This window comes from Protobothrops mucrosquamatus, unplaced genomic scaffold (assembly GCF_001527695.2).
Source record: "Protobothrops mucrosquamatus isolate PMUCROS unplaced genomic scaffold, P.Mucros_1.0 scaffold3188, whole genome shotgun sequence".
Taxonomy (NCBI): domain Eukaryota; kingdom Metazoa; phylum Chordata; class Lepidosauria; order Squamata; family Viperidae; genus Protobothrops; species Protobothrops mucrosquamatus.
This window is the reverse complement of record NW_015389186.1, coordinates 93,394-107,668: the sequence shown is the minus strand read 5'-3', so window position 1 is coordinate 107,668 and position 14,275 is coordinate 93,394. Positions and strand designations below refer to the sequence as shown.

Sequence of the window (14,275 nt, the reverse complement as noted above, 5' to 3'; positions counted from 1 at the left end):
TAATAATAATAATAATAATAATAATAATAATAATAATAATAAAGTTGGAAGGGACCTTGGAGGTCATCAAGTCCAACCCCCTGCCCAGGCAGGAACCCTACACCATTTCAGACAAACGGCTGTCCAGTCTCTTCTTAAAAACTTCCAGTGTTGGAGCATTCACCACTTCTGGAGGCAGGTTGTTCCATTGGTTAATTGTCCTCACTGTCAGGAAGTTTCTCCTTAGTTCTAAGTTGCTTCTCTCCTTGATCAGCTTCCACCCGTTGCTTCTCGTCCTGCCTTCAGGCGCTTTGGAGAATAGCTTGACTCCCTCTTCTTTGTGGCAGCCCCTGAGATATTGGAACACTGCTATCATGTCCCCCCTCGTCCTTCTCTTCGTTAAACTAGAGAGAAAATCTTTGTCCTGTTAAATTCAATTCAATTTTCCAAAGCGCCTGAAGGCAGGACAAGAAGCAACGGGTGGAAACCAATCAAGGAGAGAAGCAACCTAGAACTAAGGAGAAACTTCCTGACAGTTAGAACAATTAACCAGTGGAACAACCTGCCTCCAGAAGCAGTGAACGCTCCAACACTGGAAGTTTTTAAGAAGAGACTGGACAGCCCTTTGTCCGAAATGGTATAGGGTTTCCTGCCTGAGCAGGGGGTTGGACTAGATGACCTCCAAGGTCCCTTCCAACTTTATCATTATTAGTATTATTACTAGCTGTACCCGGCCACGCGTTGCTGTGGCTCAGTCTGGCATGTGTTGCTTTTACATCCAACAGATGGCACTGTTTTTCAAAAAAGCATATTTTTACCTGTCACAGGTGTGACATCTATATAATATAGGTATATAGAAACACGCGCGTATTCGAATGCAACGTTGTGTCAAAATTTCAAAGCAATCGGTGAAGAACCTTCGGAGATTTAAGATTTTGAACAAACGAACATTTACATTTTTATTTATATATAGATTAAGAGGTAAATTGCTACTTCAGAGTCTCGACTTTGTAGGTGTGACGTCTACGCCGCTGTGGCCAAAAATGCTACGACAAAAGGAAAATGTACCACCACTTCTTCCCCCCCCCAATAAGTTGTGCTGGGGTTAGAGTTCCCAGAATTCCCTGGCCAGAGAAAAAAAAGGGGATTGTGGGAGCTGCCCTTCTGACACACGGCATTGTAAAATGTCGACTTTAGTGATTGCCATCTTGCGCCCTTTTTCTCTTCTCTCTTTTTTTTTGTTGCAGGATTGAGCACGACAACACCGGAATGAACGCCAGCTGGTACCTTGACCGTGTGATTGTGACGGACATGAACAGGCCCCACCTCCGGTTTTATTTCCCATGCAACAATTGGCTGAGTAAAGACGAAGGGGACGGCCTTTACGTGAGAGATTTGATTGGCAGCCTGAACCCTATGGATGTTCCCAAAGGTGCGTCATGATGATGGTGATGATGATGATGATGATGATGATGATGATGATAATAATAATAATAATAATAATAATAATAATAATAATAATAATAATAATAATAATAATAATAATAATTTAATAATAATAATAAAAGTTAGAAGGGACCTTGGAGGTCTTCTAGTCCAACCCCCTGCTCAGGCAGGAAACCCTATACCAGTGATGGCGAACCTTTTAGAGATCAAGTGCCCAAACTGCAACCCAAAACCCACTTATGCATCGTCGGGTGCCGGGTGGATGTGGCCCATTGGGTGGGCGTGGCCCATTGGGTGGGCGTGGCTGCGGTGGTAACGGCAGACTGGGTGGGACTAAAAAGTTCAATCAATCAATTCCAACTTTGCAAGATTTTTTTTTCCCGCGAGAAGTTGAAATTGACTGATTGAACCTTTTTTTTTTTTGCACACCGCAGTGGAGGCCTAAGGCGAAAAGGTTTTATAAAACCCAGCTGAAGGCCTAGGACTGGGGCGACGGCGCACGTGCCCACAGAGAGGGTTCTGAGTGCCGCCTCTGGCACCCATGCCATAGGTTCGCCACCACTGACCTATACCATTTCAGACAAATGGCTGTCCAGTCTCTTCTTAAAAACTTCCAGTGTTGGAGCATTCACAGCTTCTGGAGGCAGGTGGTTCCACTGGTTAATTGTTCTAATTGTCAGGAAGTTTCTCCTTAGTTCAAGGTTGCTTCTCTCTTTGGTTATCCAATCTCTTCTTAAAAACCTCCTGTGTGTAACAACCACAATTTCTGGAGGCAAATTGTTCCACTGGTTAATTGTTCTATGTCAGGAAATTTCTCCTTAGTTCTAGGTTGTTGATAATATAATACTACTACTACTACTAATAATAATAATACTAATAATACTACTACTACTAATAATAATAACAACAACAATAACAAAATAAAGTTGGAAGGGACCTTGGAGATAATCTAGTCCAACCCCCTGCTCAGGCAGGAAACCCTATAGCATTTCAGACAAATGGCTGTCCAGTCTCTTCTTAAAAACCTCCAGTGTTGGAGCATTCACCGCTTCTGGAGGCAGGTTGTTCCACTGGTTAATTGTTCTAACTGTCAGAAAATTTCTCCTTAGCTCCAGGTTGCTTCTCTCCTTGATGATGATGATGATGATGATGATGATGATGATGATGATAATAATAATAATAATAATAATAATAATAATAATAATAATAATAATAATAGAGTTGGAAGGGACCTTGGAGGTCATCTAGTCCAACCCCCTGCTCAGGCAGGAACCCTACACCATTTCAGACAAATGGCTGTCCAGTCTCTTCTTAAAAACTTCCAGTGTTGGAGCATTCACCGTTTCTGGAGGCAGGTTGTTCCACTGGTTAATTGTTCTGATTTTCAGGAAATTTCTCCTTAGTTCTAGGTTGCTTCTCTCCTTGGTTACTTTCCATCCATTGCTTCTTGCTTCATAGATAGATAGATAGATAGATAGATAGATGATAGATAGATAGATAGATAGATAGATAGATAGATAGATAGATAGATAGATAGATAGATAGATAGATGATAGATAGATAGATAACCTTTATTGTCATTTTTTTTTCTGTGGGCACAACGGCACACATTAAAAATGAAATTGCTTGCTCTCAAAGTGTGTACACATACACAACACACATTTAAAACATACTATATACAACATATGTATAGACCTACACCCTTACATATGAGTAACATATAAATATGAATCGCTGTCCATCTTGAATGCATCAGTGAATATATGTATTCAAATGGTACACAGATAGTCCTTGACTTACCACCAAAATTCAACCCAAAATTTCTGTTGCTACGTGAGACAGTTGTTAAATGAATTTTAGCCCATTTCACGACCTTCCTCGCCACAGTTTTTAAGTAGAATCACTGCAGTTGCTGAGTTAGTAACACGGTTGTTAAGTGAATCTGGCTTCCCCATTGAGTTTGCTTGTCAGAAGGTTGCAAAAGGGGATCACGTGACCCCCCCAGAACACTGCAACTGTCACAAATACCGGTCAGTTGCCAAGCATCCAAATTCTGATCACGTGACCACGGGGATGTTGCGGTGGTTCGTGTGAAAAACGCTCATAAATTACATTTTTCAGTGCCAGTAACTTCAAACACTAAACAAATGCTTGTTAAGTCGAGGATTCCCTGACATTTTCTCATCTAATCCCATTTTTCTTTTAATTTTTGCAAACCATCGAATTTTTTTCATTTTCATGTCACAGAAGCTAACATTTAGTTAATCTTTGGCTAATGGAAACCGCAGTATCTTGTAAACTGTAAACCAGGAAAACACGAAAGTCAGCATGGAAATAGTAAAAATAAATGAATACATTTGAAATGTACAATCCTTTACCTTTTCAACAGTCTTCTCCAACAGTAAAAAAAAACACCTATTAGGAGGAAAAAACGGCAACGATTTAAATCTTCCCCAAAGAAATATCCAAATTGTTGCCTTGTAGGAGGAGATTTTAGGAAAAAAACTATACATTATGCAAAGTTATTTTTTTAAAAAACCATATATTTTCAGGAAGTGCAGTGATATAACTTTTTATTTTATTTTACATTGTTTTATTGTTCATTAAACACATTTAAATGACCACCTAACCCGCACATATTGACTCTGGGTGGCAGACAGCAACACAGTCTCACTGCAGACTTGTTAATATTTATCTCAAAATAGCAGCAAAATAAACTGAAAATTTGCCAGTGTGTTCAGAAGGAACCCCTGGGTATAAAATAAAGACAAAGGTACTTGAAGTTACAGGCTGTTCACTGTTAAAGTAAAGTATTATTGATTGGTACTTGAAATGGGCACCTTCCCCCCCCCCCCCATATTTGGAAGGCAGGTCTGCATAATGAATTTGGATTTTGTTCTGTTTTAACTGTTAGTTTTCCCAAAGAATCCTTAGGTTTTTAAAGACCTCCAAAGTTCCTTCCAATTCTGTTATTCTATTCTATTCTATTCTATTCTATTCTATTCTATTCTATTCTATTCTATTCTATTCTATTCTATATTCTAATATCTATTATTCCGATATCTATTCTATTTTATTCTATTCTATTCTACTCTATTCTATTCTATTGTATATTCCAATATCTATTCTATTCTATTCTATTCTATTCTGTTCTATTCTATTCTATTTTCCAATATCCATTCCAATCCATTCCATTCCATATTCCAATATGTATTCTATTCTATTCTATTCTATTCTATTCTATTCTATTCTATTCTATTCTATTCTATTCTGTTCTGTTCTGTTCTGTTCTGTTTTGTTCTATTCTATTCTATTCTATTCCGTATTCTATTCTGTTCTGTTCTGTTCTGTTCTATTCTATTCTGGTTAATTGTTCTAACTGTCAGGAAGTTTCTCCTTAGTTCCAGGTTGCTTCTCTCCTTGATGAGTTTCCATCCGTTGCTTCTTGTCCTGCCTTCTTCAGGCACTTTGGAGAATAGTTTGACTCCCTCTTCTTTGGGGCAACCCTTGAGATACTGGAAGGCTGCTATCCTGTCCCCCCTCGTCCTTCTCTTTGTTAAACTAGACATACCCAATTTCTCCTCCTACCTATGTTTATATTCATCCATAAAAATTAAAACAAGAAATATCTATTAAGTCACGCAGAATTACATTCAATCGCTACCAGTTCCAAGCTTGTCCCAAGTCAGCCATTCTATTAAATAAATAAATAAATAAATAAATAAATAAATAAATAAATAAATAATAATAATAATAATAATAATAATAATAATAATAATAATAATAATAATAATAATAATAATAATAATAAAGTTGGAAGGGACCTTGGAGGTCATCTAGTCCAACCGCCTGCTCAGGCAGGAAACCCTATACCATTTCAGACAAATGGCTGTCCAGTCTCTTAAAAACCTCCAGTGTTGGAGCATTCACCGCTTCTGGAGGCAGGTTGTTCCACTGGTTAATTGTTCTAACTGTCAGGAAGTTTCTCCTTAGTTCTAGGTTGCTTCTCTCCTTGATTAGTTTCCATCCATTGCTTCTTGTCCTGCCTTCTTCAGGCACTTTGGAGAATAGCTTGACTCCCTCTTCTTTGGGGCAACCCTTGAGATACTGGAAGAGTGCTATCATGTCTCCCCTCGTCCTTTTCATTAAACTAGACATCCCCAATTCCAGCAACCGTTCCTTAAATGTTTTAGCCTCCAGTCCCCTAATCATAGTCTAGTCTAGTCCAGTCCAGTCCAATCTCTCCCCTGCCCTGCCCTTGTCTTCTACAAAATGTGGCAATTATGGAGAAAAGGGTATAAATTTTATATACATATTATTCCTTTATTGATGTCGAATTGGACACCAGTACTCTTTCCACCCTAAATAATAATAGCACCTTGTATGTGGGGAACAATATAGAACTACAACACGGGTGATCACATTGTCATTGTCAAGTTAACAGAATAAGAGAGTTGGAAGGGACTTGGAGACCAACCCCTGCACAAGTAGGAGAGCCTATATTGTTCTGGACCAATGGCTTCTTAAAAACCTCCAGTGATGGAGCAGCCTCAACTTCTGGAGGCAGGCTGTTCCACTGGTTAATTGTTCTAACTGTCAGGAAGTTTCTCCTTAGTTCTAAGTTGCTTCTCTCCTTGATCAGTTTCCATCCGTTGCTTCTTGTCCTGCCTTCAGGCGCTTTGGAGAATAGCTTGACTCCCTCTTCTTTGGGGCAGCCCCTGAGATACTGGAACTCTGCTATCCTGTCACCCCTGGTCCTTCTTCAGTTTTTGAAAGCCGATTCTGCCCTGTGCAGGTCAGCCGCTGATCATCTCTGGTGGCTAAAAGTTCATTTCCAGGGCAAGGAACGAAAAGACGAGGAAGGTTTCAAAGGCACTAAAATGTAAAGCTCGGAGCTGACACTGTTAGGCGAGCTGATTTCTTGTGAACGGGTCCTGCCAAAACTGGAGCAAATTTTTCCATGCTGCTTGGCCCGACTTCACACCATCTTTTCACAAACGGTGTGTTTTTCTTACAAGGGAGATGCTGCAGGTCATGGGGCGAAGCCAGAAAAAAAACAAAACAACTTCTGCTCCGCCGCCAATGTCGCAGCTTGCCACATGCTAGCAATTATTCTCACATTTAATCCGCCACGGATTCTTATTTACCTAAGTGCTGCTGAAGGGGGGTTGATGCTCCCTTTTCATCAGGGGTATGAATGTCAAAGGCAGGGATAGCGTTCCACCCTGCGGTGTTTTCTTTCCTGTAATAAATTCTTCAGTCGAAGTTGCCTTAACTTCCTACAGCAGCAAATGATTATTTTTTTTTTAAAAAAAACCAATTCTCAAACCAGGTCAAGTGATAGACAATTCGGCCACTGGGCCTGGGAGACATTTGAGCAGTGATTAACTTAATTAAAGGCTGTGTGCTGTGTGCGAAGAACATTGTGTTTTATTGTTCTGCATCTCTAACTTCAAGAGAAACTCTTTCGATCCCGATCTTGAACAGAGGAAAGCAGGGGGTTGGACTAGATGACCTTCAAGGTCCCTTCCAACTTTACTACTACTATTATTATTATTATTATTATTATTATTATTATTATTATTATTATTATTATTATTATTATTATTATTATTATTATTATTATAAAACTGTGCCTGAAGGCAGGAGAAGAAGCAACGGATGTAAACTAACCAAGGAGAGAAGCAACCTGGAACTAAGGAGAAACTTCCTGACAGTGAGAACAATTAATCAATGGAACTACCTGCCTCCAGAAGCGGTGAATGCTCCAACACTGGAGGTTTTTAAGAAGAGACTGGACAGCCCTTTTGTCTGAAATGGTATAGGGTTTCCTGCCTGAGCAGGGGGTTGGACTAGATGACCTCCAAAGTCCCTTCCAGCTCTGTTATCCTGCATTCTGTATTCTATTATAGGCTCAAGGTGTCCCAAAGGCGGTTTTTTCAAGAGGCAACTGGACTTCCTTTGTTTTTCCTTGAAGACGTTTTGCTTCTCCTCCAAGAAGCTTCTTCGGTTCTGACTAAATGGTGGGGAATGGAAGGATTTATATTCCTTGCAGTCCTCTCGTCGTTAGCGCTCTGGGTGTTGACCAGATTCCTGTGTGTTGACCAACAGCCAAAAGGACTGCAAGGAGTAGAAATCCTTCCTTTCTTCACCCTCCAGCCAGAGCTGAAGAAGCTTCTGGGATGAGAAGCGAAACGTCTTCAAAGAAAAACAAGAAAGTCCAGTTGACCCTTGGAAAAAAAAAACACCTTTGGGACAACCAAGAGGGAGAGGACTGAGAATCTCCACAGAGATAAGCACAGAACGGTGGCCCGCAATAATGCAGCCCAGTATGAAATTAAAGCCATTTAACAGAAAAAAAGACAGAATTTATTTTAAAAAGGGAGCTTATTTAATAAAGACAAGTAAAGTAGCTAATATATTTCAGTTGCAAATTATGTTCCTAATATTGGCGAGACGGCAACTGGAGTGTTGTGATGTTGGCACGGTGTGCTTTTTCAAAAGAGTTGCAGCTTGCAGTGTCTCTCCTGCTTGAGCAGGGGGCTGGACTAGAAGACCTCCAAGGTCCCTTTCAGCTTCTATTCTATTCTATTCTATTCTATTCTATTCTATTCTATTCTATTCTATTCTATTCTATTCTGCATTCCATATTTTCTTTATTCTATTCTATTCTATTCTATTCTATTCTATTCTATTCTATTCTATTCTATTCTATTCTATTCTAATATTATATATTCTATTCTATTCTATTCTAATATTATATATTCTATTCTATTCTATTCTATTCTAATATTATATATTCTATTCTATTGTATTCTAATATTATATATTCTATTCTATTCTATTCTATTCTATTCTACATTCTATTCTAATATTCTATATTCTATTCTATTCTAATATTCTATATTCTATTCTATTCTATTCTATTCTATTCTATTCTATTCTATTCTATTCTATTCTATTCTATTCTGCATTCCATATTTTCTTTATTCTATTCTATTCTATTCTATTCTATTCTATTCTATTCTATTCTATTCTATTCTATTCTAATATTATATATTCTATTCTATTCTATTCTAATATTATATATTCTATTCTATTCTATTATACATTCTATTCTAATATTATATATTCTATTCTATTCTATTCTATTCTATTCTATTCTAATATTATATATTCTATTCTATTGTATTCTAATATTATATATTCTATTCTATTCTATTCTATTCTATTCTACATTCTATTCTAATATTCTATATTCTATTCTATTCTAATATTCTATATTCTATTCTATTCTATTCTATTCTATTCTATTCTATTCTATTCTGCATTCCATATTTTCTTTATTCTATTCTATTCTATTCTATTCTATTCTATTCTATTCTATTCTATTCTGCATTCCATATTTTCTTTATTCTATTCTATTCTATTCTATTCTATTCTATTCTATTCTATTCTACATTCTATTCTAATATTCTATATTCTATTCTATTCTAATATTCTATATTCTATTCTATTCTATTCTATTCTATTCTACATTCTATTCTAATATTCTATATTCTATTCTATTCTAATATTCTATATTCTATTCTATTCTATTCTATTCTATTCTATTCTATTCTATTCTATTCTATTCTACTCTACTCTACTCTACTCTACTCTACTCTACTCTATTCTATTTTCGGTATACCTCAATGTATTCAAACTTTAATTTCACCTTTCTTTTTATCTGTTCCTCACCTTCAAAGTTTGAATTGCATCAACTCCTTTTTTTGTGTTTTTTAATATAAAAGAGACTAAAAAGCTGTGGGTTTTTTGGTTCTCAAAACTGTGCCAGATGTTCAGTTTTACAATGAAATCTAATGTTAAGAGACCACTCCATTTTTATCTGACCAGCAGAGGGAGAAAGACAACTACTTTACAAGCATTACTTTAAAGGTTTGCTATAAATCAAATCCAGTGCTTTCAATTAACTTCCAAGACTCTCTGCCTATATTTTCAGCTGATTTTTGTAATGAGAATGTCTGCAGAAATATCTGGAATGCTCAGTGCTATCCTTATTGGTCTTTTCTCAGTGCTATCCTTATTGGTCTTTTTCTCTGAACAAGTTACGCCGGGGGTCGGCAACCCAAAACACTCAAAGAGCCACTTGGACCCGTTTCCCATCAAAAACAAAACACTGGGAGCCGCAAAACCCTTTTGATATCTAAAAGGATATATGCAGTGTTATTTTTATTTTAGATGTCCAAAGGGTCTCTCTCTGTGTCTCTCTCTCCCTTCCTCCCACTTTCTCTCTCCCTCCCTCTCTCTCCCTCTCTCTTTCTCCCCCCCTCTCCAATCTTCTGCTCACCTGGCAAGCTGGCTTCTAGCTGTTCTCCAACAAGCTCAGGGGTTACATTCAGCTAGACCAGGGGTAGGCAACCTCGGCTCTTTTATGACTCGTGGACTTCAACTCCCAGAATTCCTGAGTCAGCATAGCTGGGCTAGCTAGCTCTCTCCTGCCCTTCCTGCTTCCTGCAGAGATGCAGCAAAGGGAGGAGCCCCACCCAGTAAGCTTTTCAGCTTGTCGGAGAACACCGTGGGTCCACTCTCTTTTACACACACACACACACAAACACACAAACACACACAGAGACAGAGAGAGAAGCAGGAAAGTGCAAGTGCCTCTCTCTGTCTCTGTCTCTCTCTGCAAATGGCAGAGGAGGCTGGGAGCCACAGGGGAAGGCTCAAAGAGCCGCATGCGGCTCCGGAGCCGCAGGTTGCCGACCTGTGAGTTAGGCCTTATAGTAGTAGTAGTAGTAGTAGTAGTAGTAGTAGTAGTAGTAGTAATAATAATAATAATAATAATAATAATAATAATAATAATAATAATAATAATAGAGTTGGAAGGGACCTTGGAGGTTATCAAGTCCAACCCCCTGCCCAGGCAGGAAACCCTATACCATTTCAGGCAAATGGCCGTCCAGTCTCTTCCTAAAAACTTTCAGTGTTGGAGCATTCACAGCTTCTGGAGGCAGGTTGTTCCACTGGTTAATTGTTCTAATTGTCAGGAAGTTTCTTCTTAGTTCCAGGTTGCTTCTCTCCTTGGTTAGTTTCCATCCGTTGCTTCTTGTCCTGCCTTCAGGCACTTTGGAAAATAGCTTGACTGCCTCTTCTTTGTGGCAGCCCCTGAGATACTGGAAGACTGCTATCCTGTCCCCCCTCGTCTTTCTCTTCATTAAACTAGACATACCCAATTCCAGCAACCATTTTATATGTTTTAGCCTCCAGTCCCCTAATCATCTTTGTTGCTCTTCTCTGTACTCTTTCTAGAGTCTCAGCATCTTTTTTACATCGTGGTGACCAAAACTGGATGCAATATTCCAAGTGTGGCCTTACCAAGGCATTGTAGAGTGGTATTAATACTTCACGTGATCTTATCTATTTAGTCATGTCTGGCCCTTGGCGGGTCTATGGACCAGGCCTCTCCACATCTTCTTCTCCTTTTTTTAAAATAATAATAATAATAATTTTATTGATTTATCAAAATATAAAATACAAACAGAATTTTTTTTAAAAAGTGATAGAGAATCAGAAAAGAGGGAAGGCGGAAGAAAAAGAAGATCGTGCAGGAAAAGAAAAGAAGAAATGAACAAGGCGCCAACCTCCGACTCTCTTGGACCCAGTAGAAGATAATAACATGAGTCACAACTTTTTGCTTTTGCACATTACAATGTGCACAAACCATTTCTATAACAGTAGGCCTGTCTGATTCACAAAAAACAAAATCAAGTTGTCGTTTTCTTTCTCATTGTGAGCACAGCATCTGGAAAGCAACTTCGAGAGAGAAGCTAACTTAAATGTCTTTTCATCTTGGGATAAAAGGATCAGTTTAACCATCTCTACTTCCACATTGCTCCCCGTCTTCTGATCTTGCACTACAGGTAGTCCTCGGCTTACAACACTTCCCTTAGTGAACGCTCAGAGTTACACTGAAAAAAAAGCGACTTATGACCGTTTCTTCACATTGATGAACTTGGTCACATCCCTCACGATCAAGAGATCAAAATCCAGGGGATTGAAAACTGATTCATGTTTATGACGGTTGCTGTTGTACCAAGGTCACGTGATCCCCTTTTGCAACCTTCTGGCGAGCATAATCAATCAGGGAAGTCAGATTAATAACCAGGTGATTCACTTAACAACAATTAACCAGTGGAACTACTTGCCTCCAGAAGTTGTGGATGCTCCAACAGTGAAGGTTTTTAAAAAGAGATTTGACAGCCATTTGTCTGAAATGGTATTATTCTATTCTTCTATTCTTCTATTCTTCTATTCTATTCTAATAGAATGGAATGGAATGGAATGGAATGGAATGGAATAGAATAGAATAGAATAGAATAGAATTAGATAATGGAATGGAATGGAATGGAATGGAATAGAATAGAATAGAATAGAATAGAATAGAATAGAATAGAATAGAATAGAATTAGATAATGGAATAGAATAGAATAGAATAGAAAATATGGAATAGAATAGAGTAGAATAGAATTAGATAATGGAATGGAATGGAATGGAATAGAATAGAATAGAATAGAATTAGATAATGGAATGGAATGGAATGGAATGGAATAGAATAGAATAGAATAGAATAGAATAGAATAGAATAGAATAGAATAGAATAGAATAGAATTAGATAATGGAATAGAATAGAATAGAATAGAAAATATGGAATAGAATAGAGTAGAATAGAATTAGATAATGGAATGGAATGGAATGGAATAGAATAGAATAGAATAGAATTAGATAATGGAATAGAATAGAATAGAAAATATGGAATAGAATAGAATAGAATAGAATTAGATAATGGAATGGAATGGAATAGAATAAGATAATGGAATGGAATGGAATAGAATAGAATAGAATAGAATAGAATAGAATAGAATAGAATTAGATAATGGAATAGAATGGAATAGAATAGAAAATATGGAATAGAATAGAATAGAATAGAATAGAATAGAATAGAATAGAATTAGATAATAGAATAGAATAGAATAGAATAGAATAGAATAGAATAGAATAGAATAGAATAGAATAGAATACTTTATTTGGCCACGTGTGATAAGGCACACAAGGAGTTCGTCTCTGTTGCAGAAACTCTCAGTATACATGCAAAGCAACAGAGTAATAAATCATCATCATAATACCAGTAAGAGGGTATTGTACTTTTTTTGCTGGCTTACACACTGGAGCATCAGTGCAGCCATCTAACTGAGCCCTAAGAATGTTGCAACTCACAAGAAAGGGTGGTTATTTTCCTATGAGATTGCTCGATCTAGAGCTTACATTAAGTTCCAATGCAAATGCACTTTTGTGACACTTCCAGCTTGCTTGATCGTTCCTCGGACATTTACGCCTCTGTTTTAATCAATTATATGGTGTGTTTTTTCCCCTTGCAGTAAACAAATACGTGGTCCGAGTCTTTACAGGTGATGTCAATGGCAGTGGAACAGATGCTGATGTTTTCGTTAACATTTTCGGGCAGAACGGAGACACAGGTACCCTTCCCTAACGTACATTTACACAGACTAATGTATGCTGGTCTCCTAATAAGGGAGATGGGCGGTTATTAAATACGATCAATAAAGTAGATATTTCCCTTCAGAGTTTGTAGCAAACCACAGTTCCCAGAACGAAGACCTATGACGTCATTCTGACAAAGTTGTGTTGTTTCTTGAGCTCTTTTAAAGATCCTCCATTCCTGGACCCGGATGTTGATTTTTAAGAACAAAAACCAAACCTGTGGTTTAACTGTGGAATTTAATTGTGTTTAACTGTTTAACTGTGGAATTAGTTATCTAGAGCAGTGTTTCTCAACCTTGACAATTTTAAGGCATGTGAACTTCAACTCCCAGAATTCCACAGCCAGCATTGCTGGCTGTGGAATTCTGGGAGTTGAAGTCCACATGCCTTAAAATTGTCAAGGTTGAGAAACACTGCTCTAGATAACTAATTCAAGTGTCAAGTGCCAGAGAAATCAGAAGATCCAGACAATTCAAGTGAGTAGGAAGATTCATCGCAAGCTTAAGCTCTCTACGAAAGCCTGAACAACTGACCATTAAGGGAAATGATAAGATAAGAGAGGTATTCAAGGTGGGCTGGACTTAGATCTCTTGCCGGCACGCAGGGATTCGAGACTTATAACGCGTTTGACTCCCTCCCTCCTTCGGGCTCAGCCTGATCACCTTCTACGTTTGAACAGAGATTAGACAATTGTTTGGGGATGCTTTAATTTAGATTCGTGCATGGAACAGAAGTCTCTGATACTACGATTGGAATGGACATGCTTTAAACTGTTTGGAGAAAGAAAAGAGCAAACACAAGGAAATTTGTAGCACCATTTCCGCAATTTCCAATCCCTTTGCTGTTTTCCTGTTGTGCTGCGGGTATTCACATCTGAAGCAAAATTTTCAGCAAGTAGATTGAGAAAATGGAACCAAATCTGAAATGCAGGGCTGACTCTTTGGACTGTTTCAAGTTGTGCCCTTTCCCAATTAGAATTCACTCATTATTTTGTGCCGTTGCCTTGTTTGAGACAGTAAGGTGAAGCAGTTAAGGTGCTAGCCTAGAAACCAGTGCCATCTTTGTCTCTCCCTCTCTCTCCTTCTCCCTCTCTCTCCCCCTCTCTCTCCCACTCCCTCTCCCTCTCTTTCTCCCTTCCTCCCTCTCCCTTTCTCTCTCCCTCTCTCTCCCTCCCTCTCCCTTTCTCTCTCCCCCTCTCTCTCCCTTTCCCTCTCTCTTTCCCTCCCTCTCCCTCCCTCTCCCTTTCTCTCTCTCTCTCTCCCTCCCTCCCTCTCCCTCTCTTTCTCCC

The 14,275-nt window shown here is 38.3% G+C and overlaps 1 protein-coding gene across 1 annotated transcript in view; it reads left to right on the top strand.

Moving 5' to 3' along the window:
• The window catches only part of LOC107297214 (lipoxygenase homology domain-containing protein 1-like), a gene marked incomplete at its 3' end in the record, with an annotated part of 116,762 nt that overhangs the window by 14,329 nt on the left and 88,158 nt on the right, over positions 1 to 14,275 (top strand). The window contains exons 5-6 of the mRNA XM_015826572.1: positions 1,227 to 1,411; positions 12,864 to 12,962. Of these exons, the coding sequence (XP_015682058.1) occupies positions 1,227 to 1,411; positions 12,864 to 12,962 (284 nt within the window). The remainder of the gene's footprint in view (positions 1 to 1,226; positions 1,412 to 12,863; positions 12,963 to 14,275) is intronic.